This window comes from Vigna umbellata, chromosome 9, assembly GCF_029865625.1.
Source record: "Vigna umbellata cultivar VRB3 chromosome 9, Vumbellata_1.0, whole genome shotgun sequence".
Classification (NCBI taxonomy): domain Eukaryota; kingdom Viridiplantae; phylum Streptophyta; class Magnoliopsida; order Fabales; family Fabaceae; genus Vigna; species Vigna umbellata.
Window position 1 is genome coordinate 52,256,460 of NC_142173.1, and position 18,850 is coordinate 52,275,309.

An 18,850-nucleotide genomic window follows, 5' to 3' on the forward strand; every position below is an offset into this window, starting at 1 on the left:
TTTTATCAAGACAAGCATGGCAATCTTTGCAATCTTTTTCAACAATCTTGATTTTAGATTTATCATTCAAAGCATATTGTAAAGCTTAATCAAGTTCAATTTTCAATTTATCATTTTCTTCAACAAGGTTATTGATTTTGTATTCAAAATCTTTTCTTTCAAAGTTTAATCGATTAACCTTATATTGAAGTTTCATTGCTTCTGCATGGAGCTCCTGAAAGACATCTAGCAGTTGATAATATCTCAAGTTTCTAGCAGTTTAATCGACTAATCCCCGAAATTGCTGCTGCTAGTTTCTGAACTGATGGATCCAGCCATAAGACACAAGTTTGTCTCCTCTTCCTAACTACGGTTGTCTTCATTACTAGATGATCCTTCAAAATCACTATTGTCCCATGCAATATAAGCCTTCTTTTTCTTGATCTTCCTTCAGTACTGATTGTACCTTTCTTCAGATTTGATTTCTATTTCAGCTTCAACGTCGGACAGTCAGGTTTGATGTCGCCCTCCTTTCCACATTCGTAAAAGATGAGAGTTGCAGCCTTTCCTTTTTCCTCCTCTTGAGTTACCTGGAAAATAAGATGCAAGATTTCTAGATTTCATGAAATTAGTAAACTTCTTCGAACTTCCTTTTCTGGCACATCTGCATCAGAATCAGCATCAGACTCATTGCTCCTTAAGGCTTACTTGTTGGACACTTTGAGAGCTATGGAATGTTTCTGTTCAGATTCCTCTTCCGCTCTCAGTCTTCCAAGCTCCAACCCATGCTCCCTGAGCTTACCAAACAATGTATCCATATTCATTGTAGTAAGATCTCTTGATTCTGATATATTTGCTACCTTAGGTTGATAGCTTCTATTTAAGCTCTTCAAGATCCTTATGTTGATATCCTCCTTCTCAAATGTTTTACCAAGTGCAATCAAATGATTTACAATGTGAGTAATTCTTTCTAGCCCTCTTTACCTCATTAGTTCCTTCGTGAGTCACCTCAAGAACTTTCCACATTTCTTTTGCACTCTTACACGTTGATACCCTGAAAAACTCGTCAATAGTGAGTGTAGAGGAAATAATATTTCTAGCCTTGATATCATATTGTTCACGTTTATTATCATCTTGATTCCATTCAAAAAAAAATTTCAAAAGATGTTTTCCATCAACAATGTTAGTAGGCTCAAAAGGTTCATTAATTATAGCATCCTAAACACTCTTATCAATAGATTCTAAGAAAATTCTCATTCTAATTTTCCAAAAGGGATCATTTTCTCCTGCACTAAGGTTTTCCCAAACTATCACAAGTCCTCCCTTACACTAAGATTTTCTGCAGGTCTTTCTCTTTTGTCCTAGGAAACGTCTTTTCTCTCATTTAACTCTCTAATTTTCGTTTTTAGGAATTAGGTTAATAATATGCATATCTCTTTTAATCTTTTCCTTATCATCTTCTTCTATTTTATCTTTATCTTTTTAATTAAAATCATATCTTCAACTTAATCTATAAAACCACCAAGATTTCCTCTTATTCTCTCTTAACTACTTTTTAAAATATCAATAACCACTAAATCTTTCTAAAATCCACTAAATCTTTTAAATTTCAGATTTATTTTATTCATTTATGTCAGAAGAGTTATGGCTTGTTTCTCTTACTAAGAGGGACGTGAATTGGTAATCAATAAAAACACTTTCTTTTTATATCTTTTTGGAAACTTTATATGATCTTTCAAAAGTGCACAATACAATTATCAAAATAATGTAGTAAAGAGATTAAGGATAGAAAACAAACACAGTCTTTTTATCACGGTTCGGACTCATTGCCTACATTCAGTCTCTTTCAATCAACCTTATATTGAAAGACTTTCCACTATAAAGATTTTGAGTTTTTACAACAAGGAATTACAACGACCTACTGTCAAAATGTAAATCTCCTCTCTAACTCACACCAATCTAATATAGCTAACACACCATGTAGTAGCCCTTTGAAACCTTTCTCAAAGTACCAAGAATAGCAAGTTCTTCTTCCTGGAAACACGCACAGGGAAACAACAATCTTCTTGATTGTAAAACAAATTCTGATCAGTAAAGAATACACCTAAATTGTGCAAAAGTGATCAGCCAATAGACGTTCAATGCTAGCCTTCATGAATTCTTCAAAATCTTCAAAACCTTTGAATTGATTCTTGGAGCACTAGATGCACCTGTAATCTCTTTCTAAACTCTCTGATAATAGATATGAAAATTCTCAAAATGATCAAAGTGTTAAAAATTGTTAATACAGCGCGCAACTTGTTATTATATAGTTTTTCTCATATCAGACGCACTTTAATCGATTGCAAAAATAATGTAATCTGTTACGCTTTATCAGAGTTATATCAGAATTACATTGCAACATATTTAATTGATTAAGTATTTAATGTAATCGATTGCATGTTAACAGTAAGTCAAAACATTTGAATATATGATTGTTATTACAATTATGACGTAGCTTGAAAACATTCAAATAATATCAAACTTAATTGATTACATAATCAATGTAATCGGTTAAGTCCTATTGTCGCAACCGAAATCGCGACGGGACGACGATCCAAAAAGGAAACAAACGGGTTTTGAAAAGAGATTTTGGAGTCGCCACCATAGTTTATTATGGAAAACTACGGAAAAACCATAAAATGATAAGACACGGTCCACGAAAACCATATTCTGGGTTCAGGAGTCGGTTACGCGTAGGGAAGGTGTTAGCATCCTACAACGCCTGCCCTAAGGCAGTGCCTTTAACTAAATGCACGAATATGATGTGGTTTTCAAAATGTTTAACTATCCCCTAAAATAAAATTGTAAACAAAATATATATTTTAGGTTTTTGGGCCCGACAAGGATTGACCTTGCTCCTACGTATTCTCATTCCAAATGAGAAATCAGGGTTACGTAGTTCTTTTGGAAACTATTTGGAAAGTTTGTTTGGAGAATTGTTTGAGAATTTTGTTTGGAAATGATTTTTGGATTTTTGGGAAGTGAACCTGACAAAGACTAGCCTTGCTCCTACGTATCTCCACTTTTGATAGAGAATCAAGGATCACGTAGTTCTGACTGAAAGGTTTATTGTTGTTTGAAGATGTGAATTTTTTATATTTTTGGTATTTTTATGTGAGAAGGAGAAAAGTTTTTAGCACAAGGACGATGCAAACGATCACACATGTGCCTAAACCTTAAAAATATATTTTTGTATTTTCTTTATAAAAGAAAGAGAAAAGGTCTTTTAGCACAAGGACGATGCGAGCGATCACACATGTGCTTGACCTTTAAAATGTATCCTTGTATTTTTATAAAAGAAAGAGAAAAGGTTTATAGCACAAGGACGATGCGAGCGATCACACATGTGCTTGACCTTTTAAATGTATTTTTGCATTTTTTATAAAAGAAAGAGAAAAGGTTTCTAGCACAAGGACGATGCGACCGATCACACATGTGTTTGACCTTTAAAATGTATTTTTGTATTTTTCTAAAGAGAAAAGGATTATAGCACAAGGACGATGCGAGGATCACACATGTGCTTGACCTTTAAAATGTATTTTTGTATTTTTTATAAAAAGAAAGTAGAAAAGGTTTTTAGCACAAGGACAATGCGAGCTATCACACATGTGCTTGACCTTTAAAATATATATTTTTTTTAATTTTTAAAATATTTGTAATTTTAATATTTTATCCTTTTTTTCTATTTTTGTTATTTTTATTTTTTTGTAATTTTTATGTCAAACGAAAAAACAAATCCAATAGATATAAATAAAACAAGGGGTGTGGGCTATCATACAAGGGGTTACATGCAATAAAAACCAACTAATGAAAAGAAAGTAAAGCATAAAAATAAAGCAAGAGAAAAAGCGCAACAGGAATAGGGGTACAGAGATGAAAAACCAGGGGTGCGTGCGGAGTAAAATTGGGGCTCCTTTAGCTTGGGCCAAAACCCCCTTTTTTTGTCTCTGTATCTGTCAGGGGTGTAAAGATGAAAAATGAAAGTGCATCCCGAAATGTATTAGGTCCAATTCCCTTTTTTTGTTTGTAGAAGGGCGTAAGCCCAAATGGAAGGGGAGTGTGAATGGAGTTGCGTGTGTGGCAATAGAAGGAAAGGGGCAGTCCATACCAACCCCAAGGCCTCTTAACCCCAATCAGAAGGGTTCCTCCAACTTCTTCTCATATTCGTTAGCGGCATTGAGACTCAGGTCTTCTCCTCACAGAGACACTCACCTTTGCCACCCACGGCCGTGACTCGACCTCCACGCCCAACTGGCCACTGTGCCGCTGCTTCTATGATCCAGCCAGTGCGTCGCTGCTTCTCCGAACCAGCCACCGCACCGCTGCTTCTCCGATCTCGGATCCCCTTCTTCGTCTAATACCACCGGAACGAGCCCAGACCACCGGTGTCGCACGTCACAGCCATGGTCGCCGTCAGACATCGCCTCCACTGAAACTGGTTACCGCCGCCTCCGAGGCCGCCACGGACCACTCTGCCGGATCTCCTCTTCTGCCATCACCGCCGCACCCAGTCGCCACCTTTCGGATCACGAACCAGGGTCGTGCTGGCAATGCAACCCGCTGCCTTCACCGGAGTTCGCTTCCTCACCGACGCCACCACTCCCCTTTTCTCATTTTTTTATCGTTTATTGATTGGTTTAATGTTGATTGATTCGTGTTTCGTATCTCATCTATTGGGATTGGAAACGATGAGTGTGTTGCGTGCATATGAGCGTGAGGGGGATAGTTGATTATGTGATAATGGTGTATGGGTTGGCGAGATGTGGAAGCCTTAGTAGATGCTGAAAAGTGAATGAGTTGAACATTTTGGCTATGTGAGACTGGTGTGGTAGTGGTTGTGTGTGACTTTCTGCTTAGTGATGATTTCCTTGTTGGTTACGGGGTGATAGAGGTATTAAGGGGGTGTTGAAGATAGGATAACTCGTGATGTTCAGAGGAAAAGGATGAATGTATGCTATAAGAGTCTAGAATGGGGAATGTGGCAGACTCCCCGTAGCATAAGGAAAATGGAATAAGCATAAAAGACAGTTATGCAGTAAGCATACATGACCACACAAGTGAGCAAAAGGCTTACCTCTCGGAGCTCTATGGCTGCTGCTAGCTGTGTGTATCCGGTGACCTCCTCTGGCCCTTGTCTTTCTTTGCCGGTGCCAATGGTTAATGCCCTCTTGTGACTGGATGATGACCCAAGATGAAGGTCCAAAGAAGCAATGTCCAATCCCTCTTTTCTTTTCTCTCCAAAACCAGAATAATAGCCTTCCCTCTACTCTCTCTGTGTGTTTTTGTGCAATTCTCTGTGCCCCAAATCCTCCGTACCCAATTCCGTATCCTCCAAAACGGATTGTACCAGTACCCTGCAACCCGCCTCTGCCATCACCCCAGCACTATGCAGAAAACGTTTTGCTCCCTCTCATTCCAACACACACATACACTGCTCCCTAAAAAAACACTTTTTCCTTCTTTTTTTTGTCACGTTTCAAACCTTTTTTTTTGCTTTTCCATTTTTTTTCTTTTTTAAAAAAAACAATAAATCAAATACAAAATAGTACAATGAAATTAAAAATAATAACATAAAATAAAATGAAAATGCGGAAAATAAAATAAAACAAATCAAAAATAGAAAGAGACCTATCATTTAGTCAATCCGGACGAAATTGGGTGTTGACACCTACACTTAGACAATTTTGAAAAAATTTTCTTCAAAAGCTCATCATTGCACATTTTCAAAAGGTGTTTGCTAATACACGAGTTTTAATCCATTTTTCAATTTATGTAATCGATTGAAACTTGTGTAGTTTGCCACAGTTTTAAGCATAGGCTATCTGATGAACTTAATTGATTACTAAACTAGTGTAATCGAGTACTTCATTCATATTTGCTTTGTGCAAGTGGTTTTAACATATGAACACATGAGAATGCATACAATAGATGTAAATACATTTGAGATCATAGTGAGTATGCAGAATAATCAGTTTAGCAACAATGTATAAAACATAAAGACACATTTCTATTGTTGTCATAATAGCATATATGTGTTGTCATAATCAAAAACCAAACACATGGGAATTGGGATTAGCATTCACTTTGCTCCCCCTATCAACAATTTACTTCCTACACCCCTTATATTAATTACACCAATTAATAAAGGTAAAAGACACTTTTACCCTTGGGCCCAAAGATACAAATTAAATAAAAGTTTACCTTAAGCCTTTTTCTTTCTAGAATTTGGCTCACACCTATTCAATCCTAAATCACCCTTCTACCATCAAGCCCACACATCACATTGAAAATATCACACGCGTACAAATCATCACAGTAACAACATATCAATCATGTGGTCCACTTAATCAACATTAACATTAAATAATTAACATAGTAAAAATTATAATTCTAGAAAACATCCAATCACCAAACATTAATTTCCAAACAAAATATCAAAGTCTCAAGACCAATTTATTTCTAAGACTCCTATTTTCCCGAGTCTTACAGAGTACCTCTCATTTTATTACTGAATTTGGTTTTTAACTTTCTCATGTAATTTCTTGATAAACTCATATTTACCTACCCCTGCTTTATGAACAAAGTTAAAATATTTAGGAAGTGGTAGTAAATCCAATGGAGTAAGAGGATTAAAACCATAAACAGACTCAAATTGAGAGATCTTAGTAGTCCTATGAACTACCCTATTATAAGGTCACTCATTATACGGAACATACTCATCCCAAGATTTGTGTTTACCCTTCAAGATTGTTATTAACATAGTGGAGAGAGACTTATGGACAACTTTTGTTTGCCCATTAGTTTGTGGATGATAAGAAGTAGAAAAGTTAAGCTTAGTTCTTAGTCTTGCTCAAAGAGTTTTCCATAAATGACTAAGGATCTTAAAGTCTCTATCTGACATTATAGTGTCAGGTATACCATAAAGTCTCACCAAATCTCTAAAGAAAAGCCTAGCAATGTTGTTTGCATCATCCACTTTGTGGCAAGGTACAAAATATGTCATCTTATGATTGAATAAGATTGTGCTCAATGATATTTTCCACTGACTAAAAATTCATCAAAATTTATCGATGCCAAAATTACATATAAATCTAGAGTGGTCAATAATATGTAGGTAAATTTTTATTACCCATGGATTTTTGCCATTACCACAGATTTTTGATGTAAATAAATGCAATTTTTTTCGTCATGAACCATCGCAAAAATGGAATCACAACCGTTTTAGGTTTTTGGAAGATAAAGAACAAAGTCCATGCTAATATCTTCCTAAGGAGTTGAAGCCTTAAACAATAGGGTGTAAAGTCCATGAGACATTGTCTTAGACCTAGATTGTAAAAACAGATGCATCTATGATAATGTCTTTGGACATCCTTCCTTATATTTGGCTAAAAGAATTTCTCTTTAAGAAAAGGAAGGGTCTTTTCTACCTACAAAAGGGTCCATAAGTCTCATTTCATGTGTTTCTTTGCCTAGGAGCTTTCTATGTTAATCTTGAGGTATACAAATTTTTCCTTCTTTCATAGAAAAACCCTTATGCTATCTCTAAACACTCAACATAGGTGGAGGAAAACTTATAATCTTAAGCATACATTTTTGGAAATTGATCAAAACCAAGAATTTGGGTTCCAATTTTGAAAACAAAGTGTACCTTCTAGATATGGCATCAGCCACAATATTACTTTTGTCATTCTTGTACTTACTCACATAAGGAAATTGTTCTAAGAATTTCATCCACCTAACATGTCTCTTGTTCAACTTGTGTTGCCCTTTCAAATACTTTAGTGACTCATAGTCAATATGAATGACAAATTCCTTAAAGACTATGTAGTATTTCCAAGTTTGAAGGACGTACAACTTTTTGTCCTAGGTGGAGTAGTTGAGGGAGGCACTATGAAATTTTTCATTGAAATAAGAAATTGGATGACCTTCTTGCAACAACATAGCACTTATGCCTACATCAGATGCATCATATTCTAGCTCAAAAGTTTTAGAAAAGTCAAGTAAGGTTAGAATGGGTGCATTGGTTAGTTTTACCCTGAGTTGCTGAAAAGCAAACTCTTGTTTTCCCCTAACTAAAAAACACATCTTTTTTCACCAACTCATTGAATGGTCAAGCAAGACTAGAGAAGTTAAGAATATACCTCATATAAAAGGTTTCCAACTCATGGAAGCTCCTAACCTCTTATACATTTTTTTGAGTGGTCCACTCTAGAATGGCCTTTATTTTCTCGGGGTCGACATGAACTTCGTGCTTATTAACAACAAACCCTAAAAATATTACAATATCTACACTAAAGGTTGATTTTTCTAAATTTGAAAAAAAAAAGTTTATTTTTCCTAAGAATGGCAAGGACAAACCTAAGTTGACATATATGCTCATGTGGACTCTTATTATACACTAAGATATCATCAACATAAATAATTATACACCTACCTATGCAATTCATCAAGCATATCATCGAACCTAGGACCATTGTGCCTATATTTGATGCTTATGTTAGTTATTGCCCTACGGTCAGAACACATCCTTCACTTCTCCTCCTTCTTCAATACTAATAAAATGGGCATAGCACAAGGGATAAGACTCTTTTGAACCTAACCCTTCTCCAACAATTCTTGGACTTGAGACTTATCTTCTTGGTTTCTTGGGGATTGGTCCTATAAGCTAGTTTATAAGGAAGACTAGCCTAAGGCTCAAGATCAATTTGATGCTCTATTCCCCTAAAATGAGAAAGCCCAATAGGCATTTCCTTATAAAATAGATTATCAAACACTTTCAAAAGATTTTCAATAGTAGGAGAGAAACTCTTAGGCTCAAGAGTAGTGGCAGTGCATATGAGTGTTCTTTACACAAAGGGAGGTATAAAGGTTGTTCAAAATGGAGAACTCTTTTTATTGATTTTTTTTTTCAAAATATTCTCATGTTGAACAACCTGGGGGGAAGGAACACCAAACTCCCCACCTTATACTTATATTTATTTACTAGACTTTCTTTCTAACTTTGACTTCTTTTTCTCTTAACATCTCTTATTTTTCATTTGTACTTGATCCTCTACCATTTGAGATGTTGTTAGAGGATGAAGTACACCCTTATTATCCTTGTGGGTGAAGTTGATCTCGTTGGTGAGGCCATTGTGCATGGTTTTCTTGTTAAATTGACAAGGCCTCCCAATAATATGTGATATGCTTCCATGGGCACTATATCACAAAGCACAACATCTTCATATCTGTCTATAGAAAACTTGACCTTCAGTTGTTCGTTCATTGTCAAGTCCCCTATCTTCATTAAGCCAATGAAGTTTATAATATTTTAGATGGGCAAGACAGTCAAAGCCAACTTATCAACCAACCTAGTGCTACAACAATTATAGAATAATCCATTATCAACAATGAGAGAACAAGTGTTTTCTTGAACTTTGCATCTTGTATGAAAAATATTCTCTCTTTGTATTATGGATTGTGGACTATGTTGATTATTGAGAACCCTTCTCATCATAAGAACGTCTGCATCACAAGAGTAGGCATCCTCACTTTTAAATTCACTAGACTCTTCACTCCCACTCCCACTTTCCTCATCTTGGCTACTATAGATGTCTACAACCTTAATAAACATCGTCTTCTTTATGGGCATTAAGATGCAATGTGACCTCTACCAAGACACTTAAAACACTTAATGTCATTAGTGCAAGTGTGTAATGACCTCCCTTCCCTTGGTTTTTCCTTCTCCTTCTCTTTGACTAGGTTCCTAAAGGGTTTTTTTCTCCCTTACTATCTCTCCATCTTGTAGTCTTTCTTACCATAAGAACTAGAGTGGATACTTTTAAAACCTTTTCACAAATTTTGTTGCTTTACTTTTATGAAAATTTGTACCAAGTCATTTAAGTTTTAGTAGGGCAACAATTTCAACACTCTATATCTTATGTCAAGACTTAGACCACTTAGGAACAAAGAGATAGTTATATCCTCATGGTCCCTAATTCTTGGCCCTATCATGTATAAGTTCATCTTTTGCCTATACTCTTCAACATTCTTATTCCTTTGATTGAGTCTTTGGACCTTGTTTATATGCTTCCTATGGTAGTATAAGGGAATGGGCCTCATTCTAAAGGCATATTTGAGATCATTCCAATGTTGGACTAAAAGAGCATTGTTTATTCTCCTCTCCTTTTCTAGGGATGTCCACCAATACATGGCCTACCTTTGAAAGCTTTGGGTAGCCAAAGGTACCTTTCTCTCCTCATTTACTTAGTGGCAAGCAAAGAGTTGTTCCACCTTCATCTCTCAATCAAGATATGTTCCTACATCATCCTTTCCCTGGGAGTATGGGAGATCTACCCTAGTCTCTCTTGGGACATGTTCCCTTATATTTCTTCTTGGTGGAGGAGGATGTTGATAAAATTGGTCCATTATTCTACTATCCTCCTCATAATGTGTGATGAGTCTTGGAGTCTTGGAGCTCCTTGAGTGAATCATACTTTTAATCCCCTCTTGCAATCTTCCATCCTTTTGCCTTAAGATTCTAAGTTCCTTCTCTAGAATAGCAAGTTAGGTCTCTCTTTCAATTTTATCTTTTTCATTTTTAATGGCCTCTTCCTTTCTTCCTTTCTATAGTGATTTTAGGTCTTAAGAAATTTGATTTAAGCTTTTTGGATCTTCTTCTCTAAAGTCATTACCTATTTGGTAAGAAGAATACCTAGACATGCCTATGCTTTTTGTTTTTAAGTTTTAGAGTTTGCCTTTCGAAAAAATTACAAGGAAGAAATAAATAGCAAGTTTCTCAAGTTCGCTTTCGAAAAGAGAGGTCAATCACTTGATTGTTGAGTATCAAGTCTATCCTAGACAAAACTTACCTCAATACTTCTTTCATAAAACTTTTTAAGTGGAATTAAGTGAAAGATGAAGTTGAGGCTTGTTGGCACTTGTGAACCTTCAAGACACACTCATTATTTAAGGTGCTTTTATTAATTGAAAATAGGTTATAATTAGGACATGGAAGAACACCAAAGGCTCTTCCAAGACACCTAACTAGGCCAAATACAATAAGTTGGAAAAAAATTACACAACCAAAGATTTTTCTCTCAAAGTTTTTTGTTCCTTTTCTCATTTTCTTCTCTCAAGTGTTTGGTTGCTCCTACTTTGTAAAATCTTCGACTTTAAGTTTTACTTTAAGTTTCACTTTGGTTTACACTCCCTAAGATGCTACTTCAAGTAATTTGTCCACATCCAAAAAGAGCCTACACTAAATATATACACCAAAACAAAAAGAAGGTTAACAAAAGCAAATCACGAAAAGGCTCAAAATGAAAAAAAAAAACTAAACTCAAAAAGAGAATTCATGAGACAAAGCTAACTTCAAAGTGAAACAAGCAAGAAACAAAGCTTATAAACAAGTTTAAGCGTACAAATAAGAAACACCTAAGAAATGACAATAGAATAGATTTTTAAAACCAAAAAATCAAACTAGATAAAGTGATTGTTTCTTGTTCTCAATTGTTGAATACTAATGGGGCACAAAATCAGTAGAATAGCTCAAGACCAAAAACAAAGACGGTGGAATTCTCAAGAGTTAAAACTCCAAAACTCAAAATCAAATTAAACAACACCAAATCATATAATAGTATTCTTCCTAATTCACATATTTTGATCAATATTTCTTTTACACTTTTAATTTTGACTTTGTTTAACTTATTTATATATATATATATATATATATATATATATATATATATATATATATATATATATATATATATATATATATATACACACCTGATTGCACTTATCATCTCTATTTTAAGAATGTAGTCCTACTCTATAAAAGTTTAGATAATGCAATAAATGTGGTATCGTAACATTAGATCGATTTGTTACAATTCCAAACATACTGAAATGAGGTTGGCTAATATAATCTAACATGATCTTGGCTTGTATGTCACGGTTATAACTAGGGATGGCAATTTGCCCGCAGATATCTGCGGATAAAATCTACGATGAATAGTTGGTACCCGTAGATATTTATTATCCGTGGGTTACAGATTTTTTAATACCCACTTATAAACCGGTCGGGTGCGGATATTATACTATCCATACTCGCGGATACCCGCTACCCACAAAAAATAAAAATAAAAATTTAATTTATATTTTATTAAGTCAAATTTAATAAAATTAACATTAATTTATATTTTATAAGGTTAAATATAATTTAAAATTAAATTTTAATTTATATTTAATTTAATATATATTATATTTTATATATTTTTTATAATTTTATTTAAGTTTTATTATAATATTTTATAAAAGTATATTTTTTAAAATATTTGCGGGTATCCACGGATATCCATAGGTTTTAAAATATCCGTAAATATTTTTTAAACAAATATCCGTACGGGTATCAGGTCGGGTAGCGAGTGAATTTTTTTTTGTCAGGTCGCGTTGTGGGTAGACACTATCCGTGCCCGACCCGACCCATTGTCATCCCTAGTTGTAATAATGAGCTAGGACAATCCCGATCCTACACAACACAATACAAAAAGCTTCAAAATTAAGTAGTAAAATATAGTTGAATATTGCAGTTTAGTATTGTTTTGTGTTTTGTTGGATGGTTTTATCTTGGATTGTGTTTTTTTTAACTGTTTGTGCGTTTTCTTATTTTTCTTAATTATGTAAGTTTTAGTTAAATTTCATACTATTAATGATGACGTCTTATGAACTAATGAATAAATGAATATCGCTGAGAATTATTTTCTTACTTATCTTTTTCTCTAAAGAGGAAAGATAGTGATACGGTTTTTCAATTTTAAAAAGTACATCTTCAAAGATCAAACTAACATTTTTATAAAGGGTTCTGATCTTTTAAAAATCAAACTAAACGAACCTTCACTTTTTCTTTCTTTAACTTAACTATATTGAATATGAATTGAAATGTGTATGTTATTATAAAGTGGCTTTTAAGCCTAACTCAATCCTACAAAACCGGTTTGTAAAGTGCGGTTTGTATCTCACTTGTATATGGTCTTATCTTTAGTAGACATGAGACTTCCAACATATGTATGTTGATGAAAAATTAACAAAATTACCTTAACATTTGTTGAAACTTAAATAAGTTTTCTTGTGAAAATTTTTTTTATTAAACAAATTAATTCATCAAGTTAAGGAAATTTTTCAAAGTTGAATTTAGTCTTCTTTACTAATCCTAACACAATTAAACTCATACACACATCAAATTAGAACGACCTAAAATTCAACCTAAATTAATTTTCCAAATATATGAGATTTAATTTATAACTTTCGAATTTCCAAAGTTAACTTCAAATTAAACTAATTAATGGGTAGGAATGAGTCATGCAAAGCGTCTCGAATGTTGTCTTTCACTTTGGTTACTTCTTTCTTAAACAACGAGTGATAAGATTAGCGTATCATGAACCACACATGTAAATATAAATTCCTCTTGATGTTTAGGCATCAAATGGTTACTTCTCTCTTAAAGCTATGTTGATGGATTCATTCAAATAAATTTAATAGTCTCTGTTTGGAAGTATTAAGTATAATTTATATAATGTGAATCAAAATAGTCCTGAGAACAAATTGAATCATGAAACCAACACAATAAACATAAAAGTTAAAACTAGATTTGGCCAAAGTGTAGACCAGGTGCAATTATCCTTATCCTGTCAAAGTGTTCTTAAAGCCATATGAAAAGCACCACAAAGTACATCGAGAATCTAGGAGTCCAAATTAACCCACCATGTTCGATAGGTCAGCCCGTGGGTAAGGAAAGTGCGCCAACAAGCTTTATTGAAAAAAATTGTGCGACACTTCATATTAACACAACTCAACAGTATGGTCGACATCTGATACGCGAGGTCTGATACAGCTCAGCCAAGGTCGGATATAACTCGACCGAAGAATGATACAACTCAGCCAAAATCCAATATAGTTCGACCAAGGTCTGATACAACTCGACTAAGATCTAAAACACCCTAGACAGCAAAATAAAAGCTTGCCAACGAGCCGGACTAAGTTGTAAATTTCAATCTGTTATCAATTGAAAAACCAATCCGACTAGACCCATTTTTGGTGGGCCAACGTAGGATTGGGCTTAAACGGGTTGAATTGACCTATTTTGCCACTCTTAAATGTATATAACAGTTTATATTACCCTTAAAAAATATTTAAAAATTATTTTTAAATTATTCAACACATTCGTAAATAAATTAATTCGAAAAATATTTTACTTATCTCTCTCACTCACGACAGATTAATTTAGAAAATAAAAAGTTGATGGACCATGTTAATAAAAAGAAAAGAAAATTAAGAATTTCAGTAATAACCAAATAACCTTGATCAAAATAAAATCCTATATCATAAGTTCAAAATTTAATGTAACAAAAAAATCAAAAGCAAAGTTTAATTTATTATTGTTATACAATTAAATCCCTCTTAATTCATTTTTCAGAAAATATTCAATACTACCAACTATGTCTTGTCCTTATATGAGTCCATGTCAGACTATTAGGTTGGCATGTACTCGATCCATCTCTATTCAGCCAGCATAACATTGTATATGACACTAGTCACCATGGCCCTTGATTAACTACAACAATCCAAGAGACAACAAGTGTTTGGGCCTATGGGCCTAGGCCCGTCCAGGTAAAAAAGTCCATAATTTATAAGTATAAATAGTGCATTTAACGATGTCATTGATTACGCTTTCATTAATTATGCATTTATTACTTACTAATGTGAGAGAGTAACTTGAGTACCAAAGTGTCTTCTACAAGCACACACCCTAAGAAAACAAATACTCAGGGGAAGGACGAGTACATTAGAGTTTGAATGTTGAAAGCATTTGAAGAGTTCATGGAAGAATTTGCAGGGTACCTAGTCGACTTTGTAAAAACACTATTTAAATCTTTACCCAAGTTTTATAACAACACTTTGAACAAGAAATTAACTTTCAAAAGTTTAACAATTTACTAATTAGAATTTAAATTTAAAATTATTTATAATTAGTTTAGTTTATATATGAGGTTAGAATTTAAAATAATCTATTAGCACCACATGTTAATCCATTCAAGTTGCTTATAGTTAGTTTTATGATTATATATATATATATATATATATATATATATATATATATATATATATATATAACTTTATTATAATGGTTAAATATGTTTTTTATTTTTTAATTTTAATGAAAATTGAAATTAGTTCTTTTCCAAATATTTGTCTCAATTTAGTTCTCAAACTTAAAAAATATATATGAATTTAGTCCTTTTAACTTAATTTTATATCATTTATTTGACATTTCAAATGTATTTTATAATAACATTTGAATTATTTATATCGTTTGACACATTTTCGCTTTAACATTAACTGAGAAATGCATTTAAAACATCAAATAAACTTAATAAAATTTGGTTAAAATGATTAAATTTACGTATTTTAAAGTTAGAAGACTAAATTGGACCAAAGTCTCAAAAATGAACTAATTTCAAATTTTACTAAAAATTAAAAGATCAAAAACATATATAATTCTTTGTATTAGTGTTATTTGCCTCCCTTCAGTTTAATAGAAAACAGTGATGTTTTGAATTTAAACAACTAGTATCCTATAATTTAATCAATTAATATTTTAAATATATAATTCGAATATTTGGTAACATATGAATTAAATTCATAATAAACAATATAAATTAAATATGCGGTAATTTTAAACTATTAACAACTGAAAAATGTTAATAGAGCTTTTTTTTTCTTGTAAAAGTAATATGTGAATACAATCTAAAAATATAGAAAAAGCAGTAGTAAAAATTTAGTAACATGTGAAAGAATTAAAACATACTTGAATTTGTCTTATTATAAACGTAAAATATTAATTCTGATTGGAAAACGAAAAGTACTTGAAATACCATGTGTTAAGTTATTTGATCTGATTTATGTGATTGATCAAAATTCCAAAAGTAGGACGTAACTTTCATATCGTTATCTACAGAACGTGCTGTGCCAATGACAAGAGAAGGCAGCAGGGCAAAGAAAGCAAATCCACATCTATAAATATTGACGTGAGAGTGAATTATTGATATATATTTTGAGAAATGGTAGGACCAGTGAGGCCTCAATTTGTGTTGTTTGGTTCATCCATAGTTGAGCTGAGTTATAGTTGTGAAGGTTGGGGAGCTACCCTTGCCAACTTGTATGCTCGCAAGGTATTTGATATGTTGCATCTTGTTCTTCTTCATGCATCATGGTTCCATATATATTCATGTTAATGCTGCGTTTTTTGTTTCTTTTTGGTTTTAGTGCATGCACTTTGATTTTCACAATCTTGGTCTTTCTGATATAAGGTTTACTCACTCGCTTTTTGTTGTGGTGAATTATTCTCAAGAGGGTAAAGCTCGTTGTGCTTTAATTTTTCATGTTGAGATAACCCATTAAGAATTGTTTTGCCTGTTTATTTTTGTGCAAATTTCTTCTTGAGTTTTTAATCTTTGGGAACAGGACTTCACCCAATAGTCTCTTTTGGGAAAATTTAGGTCCTGTTTACTGATTCTGATTCGATGAATGGATATATGGAAATTATGGCTGGTCGTTTTCTTGTGGAGAATCAAAAATAAGATGTCAATCATGGAGCAGAAAAGTGACTTAGTGGTGGTCCTGTAGCATGGAATTGGATGAGATTTGTCTTCTCCATATAAGCACAGAGTGAGGATATAGAATTAAAATTGATACCATAACAAAAATACTGATGTGACCAGAAAGAATATACAGAATCACTGTTGAGGGTGTCAACGCTACAGTTTGCACAACTTACATAGATATAATATAGATAATAGACATCCTATGTTTGAAAGTGGTTTAATAACAGATGCATTTAAAGTGTCTAAATATTCTGAAATATAGCAGTCAATTTATATTTGCATTTAATTTTTGTGAGTGAAGCATTAAGATGGAAAATGAGTTTAACTTATCACAGATTGACTTGACATAGGCAGATGTAATTTTGAGAGGATATTGCGGTTGGAATACAAGACGTGCTCTGCAAGCTCTGGATAAAATATTTCCTAAGGTATTGAGAATGTGTTTTTATTCCTGTGTTGATTCTGAATCTCACCTTTTCATCAACTTCAATATCATCCTTTCTTGACAAATAATAAGATGCGTTTATTTTAATTGGAGTGGTTATTAAATATGGAACTGCAGCTAGCTAATTAACTTATCCTATATACTATATATTTGATATATGAATTAAATGATACCATCTTCAACACAAAACTCTAAATTTCATAGTTTGGGAACCTTTCTTTATATGACAGTCATTTTTTTTCATTTTTATTTAATGTAAAATTTTTATATGTATTTGAATTCTTAACAATGTACACACAGACACCCATCTTTAGATTCATTTTTGCACTGTGTGGTTACTTGATTCTTGCTCAGACTGACTTAAAGGAAATCACTTTTTTGTTGTCACCTCCAAATCAGGATGCCACTGATCAACCATCATTGGTAATTGTGTACTTTGGTGGCAATGATTCTATGCATCCACATCCAACAGCCCAGAGTCCTCATGTACCCCTCCAAGAATACATTGAAAATATGAGGAAGATTGCAATCCATCTAATGGTAAACTTTTTACACAACAACACAAGTTTCCTTTCTTTTTCCACACATCAGGTATTATTTATTTATTGGTATTGATAGTACTCTTTGCATCCACGTTTATTACAATGAAATTTTACCAATGATTGTCAGAGCCTTTCAAAGAAGACTCGCTTAATATTTCTCAGTTCCCCTCCCATCAATGAGGTGCAAATGCATGAAATGCTCAGGTTCTCATTCCAATTGATTATGGTTATTCATTTTAATTTCACATTATCTTGAGGCTACGTAATTCCTGCACTTCTACTTTTTTTATGACACCTGTACTTTTCTCTCTGCCATATGATTACATAGTAGACCAACTTATTTATAGGTCGAACTTTTACCCTGGCCAAAGGGTCTTATAAATTGGTTTTAAAGATTTAGACAAAGCTTGAATAATGGCACCTTTCGCTTTGTACCAACAATATCTGAATCAGTATGCTGGCACATGATAAATTTTGAGGATGGAGGACTCCAAAAGTTTTGACATTCTTGCTGCCTGATTTTATTGAAAATATAGTTTCAATCACAAACATTAATGGTTGAACTTGAAGCAGTGATCTACTGGGGCCATTAAAAAGGACAAATGAATCCTGTCGATTATACTCAGAAGCATGTTTGGAGCTGTGCCGTGAGATGAATGTGAAAGCCATTGATCTCTGGTCTGCACTCCAGCAAAGGCATGACTGGTTAGATGTTTGCTTCACGTGAGTTTATATTCCAATTACTCTCTCTCCCTCTCTCTCTCTCTCTCTTTCTGCCTTTCTGTTTTATGTATCTAAAGGAAAAGTATAAATCTGCAAATTACAATTGATTCATTTGATGGGGTGTTGTTTGATAGGGATGGAATTCATTTGTCACATGAGGGAAACAAAATAGTGGCAAAAGAGATATTTAAGGTCCTCAGAGAAGCAGACTGGGAACCTAGTCTGCATTGGAACTCAATGCCAACAGAGTTTGCAGAAGATTTTCTTCATGATCCAAATTGTGCTGATAGAAAGAGTATTATAAATGTCTCTAACGGGAACTTCCAAGGAAATTCTCAATTGGAGTAGAATTATTCTGCATTTTCAAGCAACAGAAAAACCCATAATTTGAATCTCAAAGTGGAATGGTTTTATACTGTTTATAGGTGATTAAAGAAATATGTTGTTCTTAAAGCATATTGTAGCATGTTAAAAGC

The 18,850-nt window shown here is 33.4% G+C and overlaps 1 protein-coding gene across 2 annotated transcripts; it reads left to right on the forward strand.

Annotated features, from left to right (window-relative positions):
- Window positions 1–16,033: 16,033 nt before the first annotated feature.
- Window positions 16,034–18,827, forward strand: LOC124848516 (GDSL esterase/lipase WDL1-like). 2 transcript variants are annotated; one of them, XM_047326202.2, is made up of 6 exons: window positions 16,034–16,232; window positions 17,015–17,092; window positions 17,509–17,700; window positions 17,779–17,855; window positions 18,225–18,374; window positions 18,509–18,827. In XM_047326202.2, exons 1-6 carry the CDS (start codon window positions 16,122–16,124, stop codon window positions 18,720–18,722), a joined length of 822 nt encoding a protein of 273 aa, XP_047182158.1. In that variant the 5' UTR covers window positions 16,034–16,121; the 3' UTR covers window positions 18,723–18,827. The 2 variants fall into 2 exon arrangements, with proteins under 2 accessions (XP_047182158.1, XP_047182159.1); XM_047326203.2 differs by having other exon boundaries at window positions 16,039–16,232; window positions 17,509–17,649.
- The last annotated feature ends 23 nt before the right edge of the window (window positions 18,828–18,850 follow it).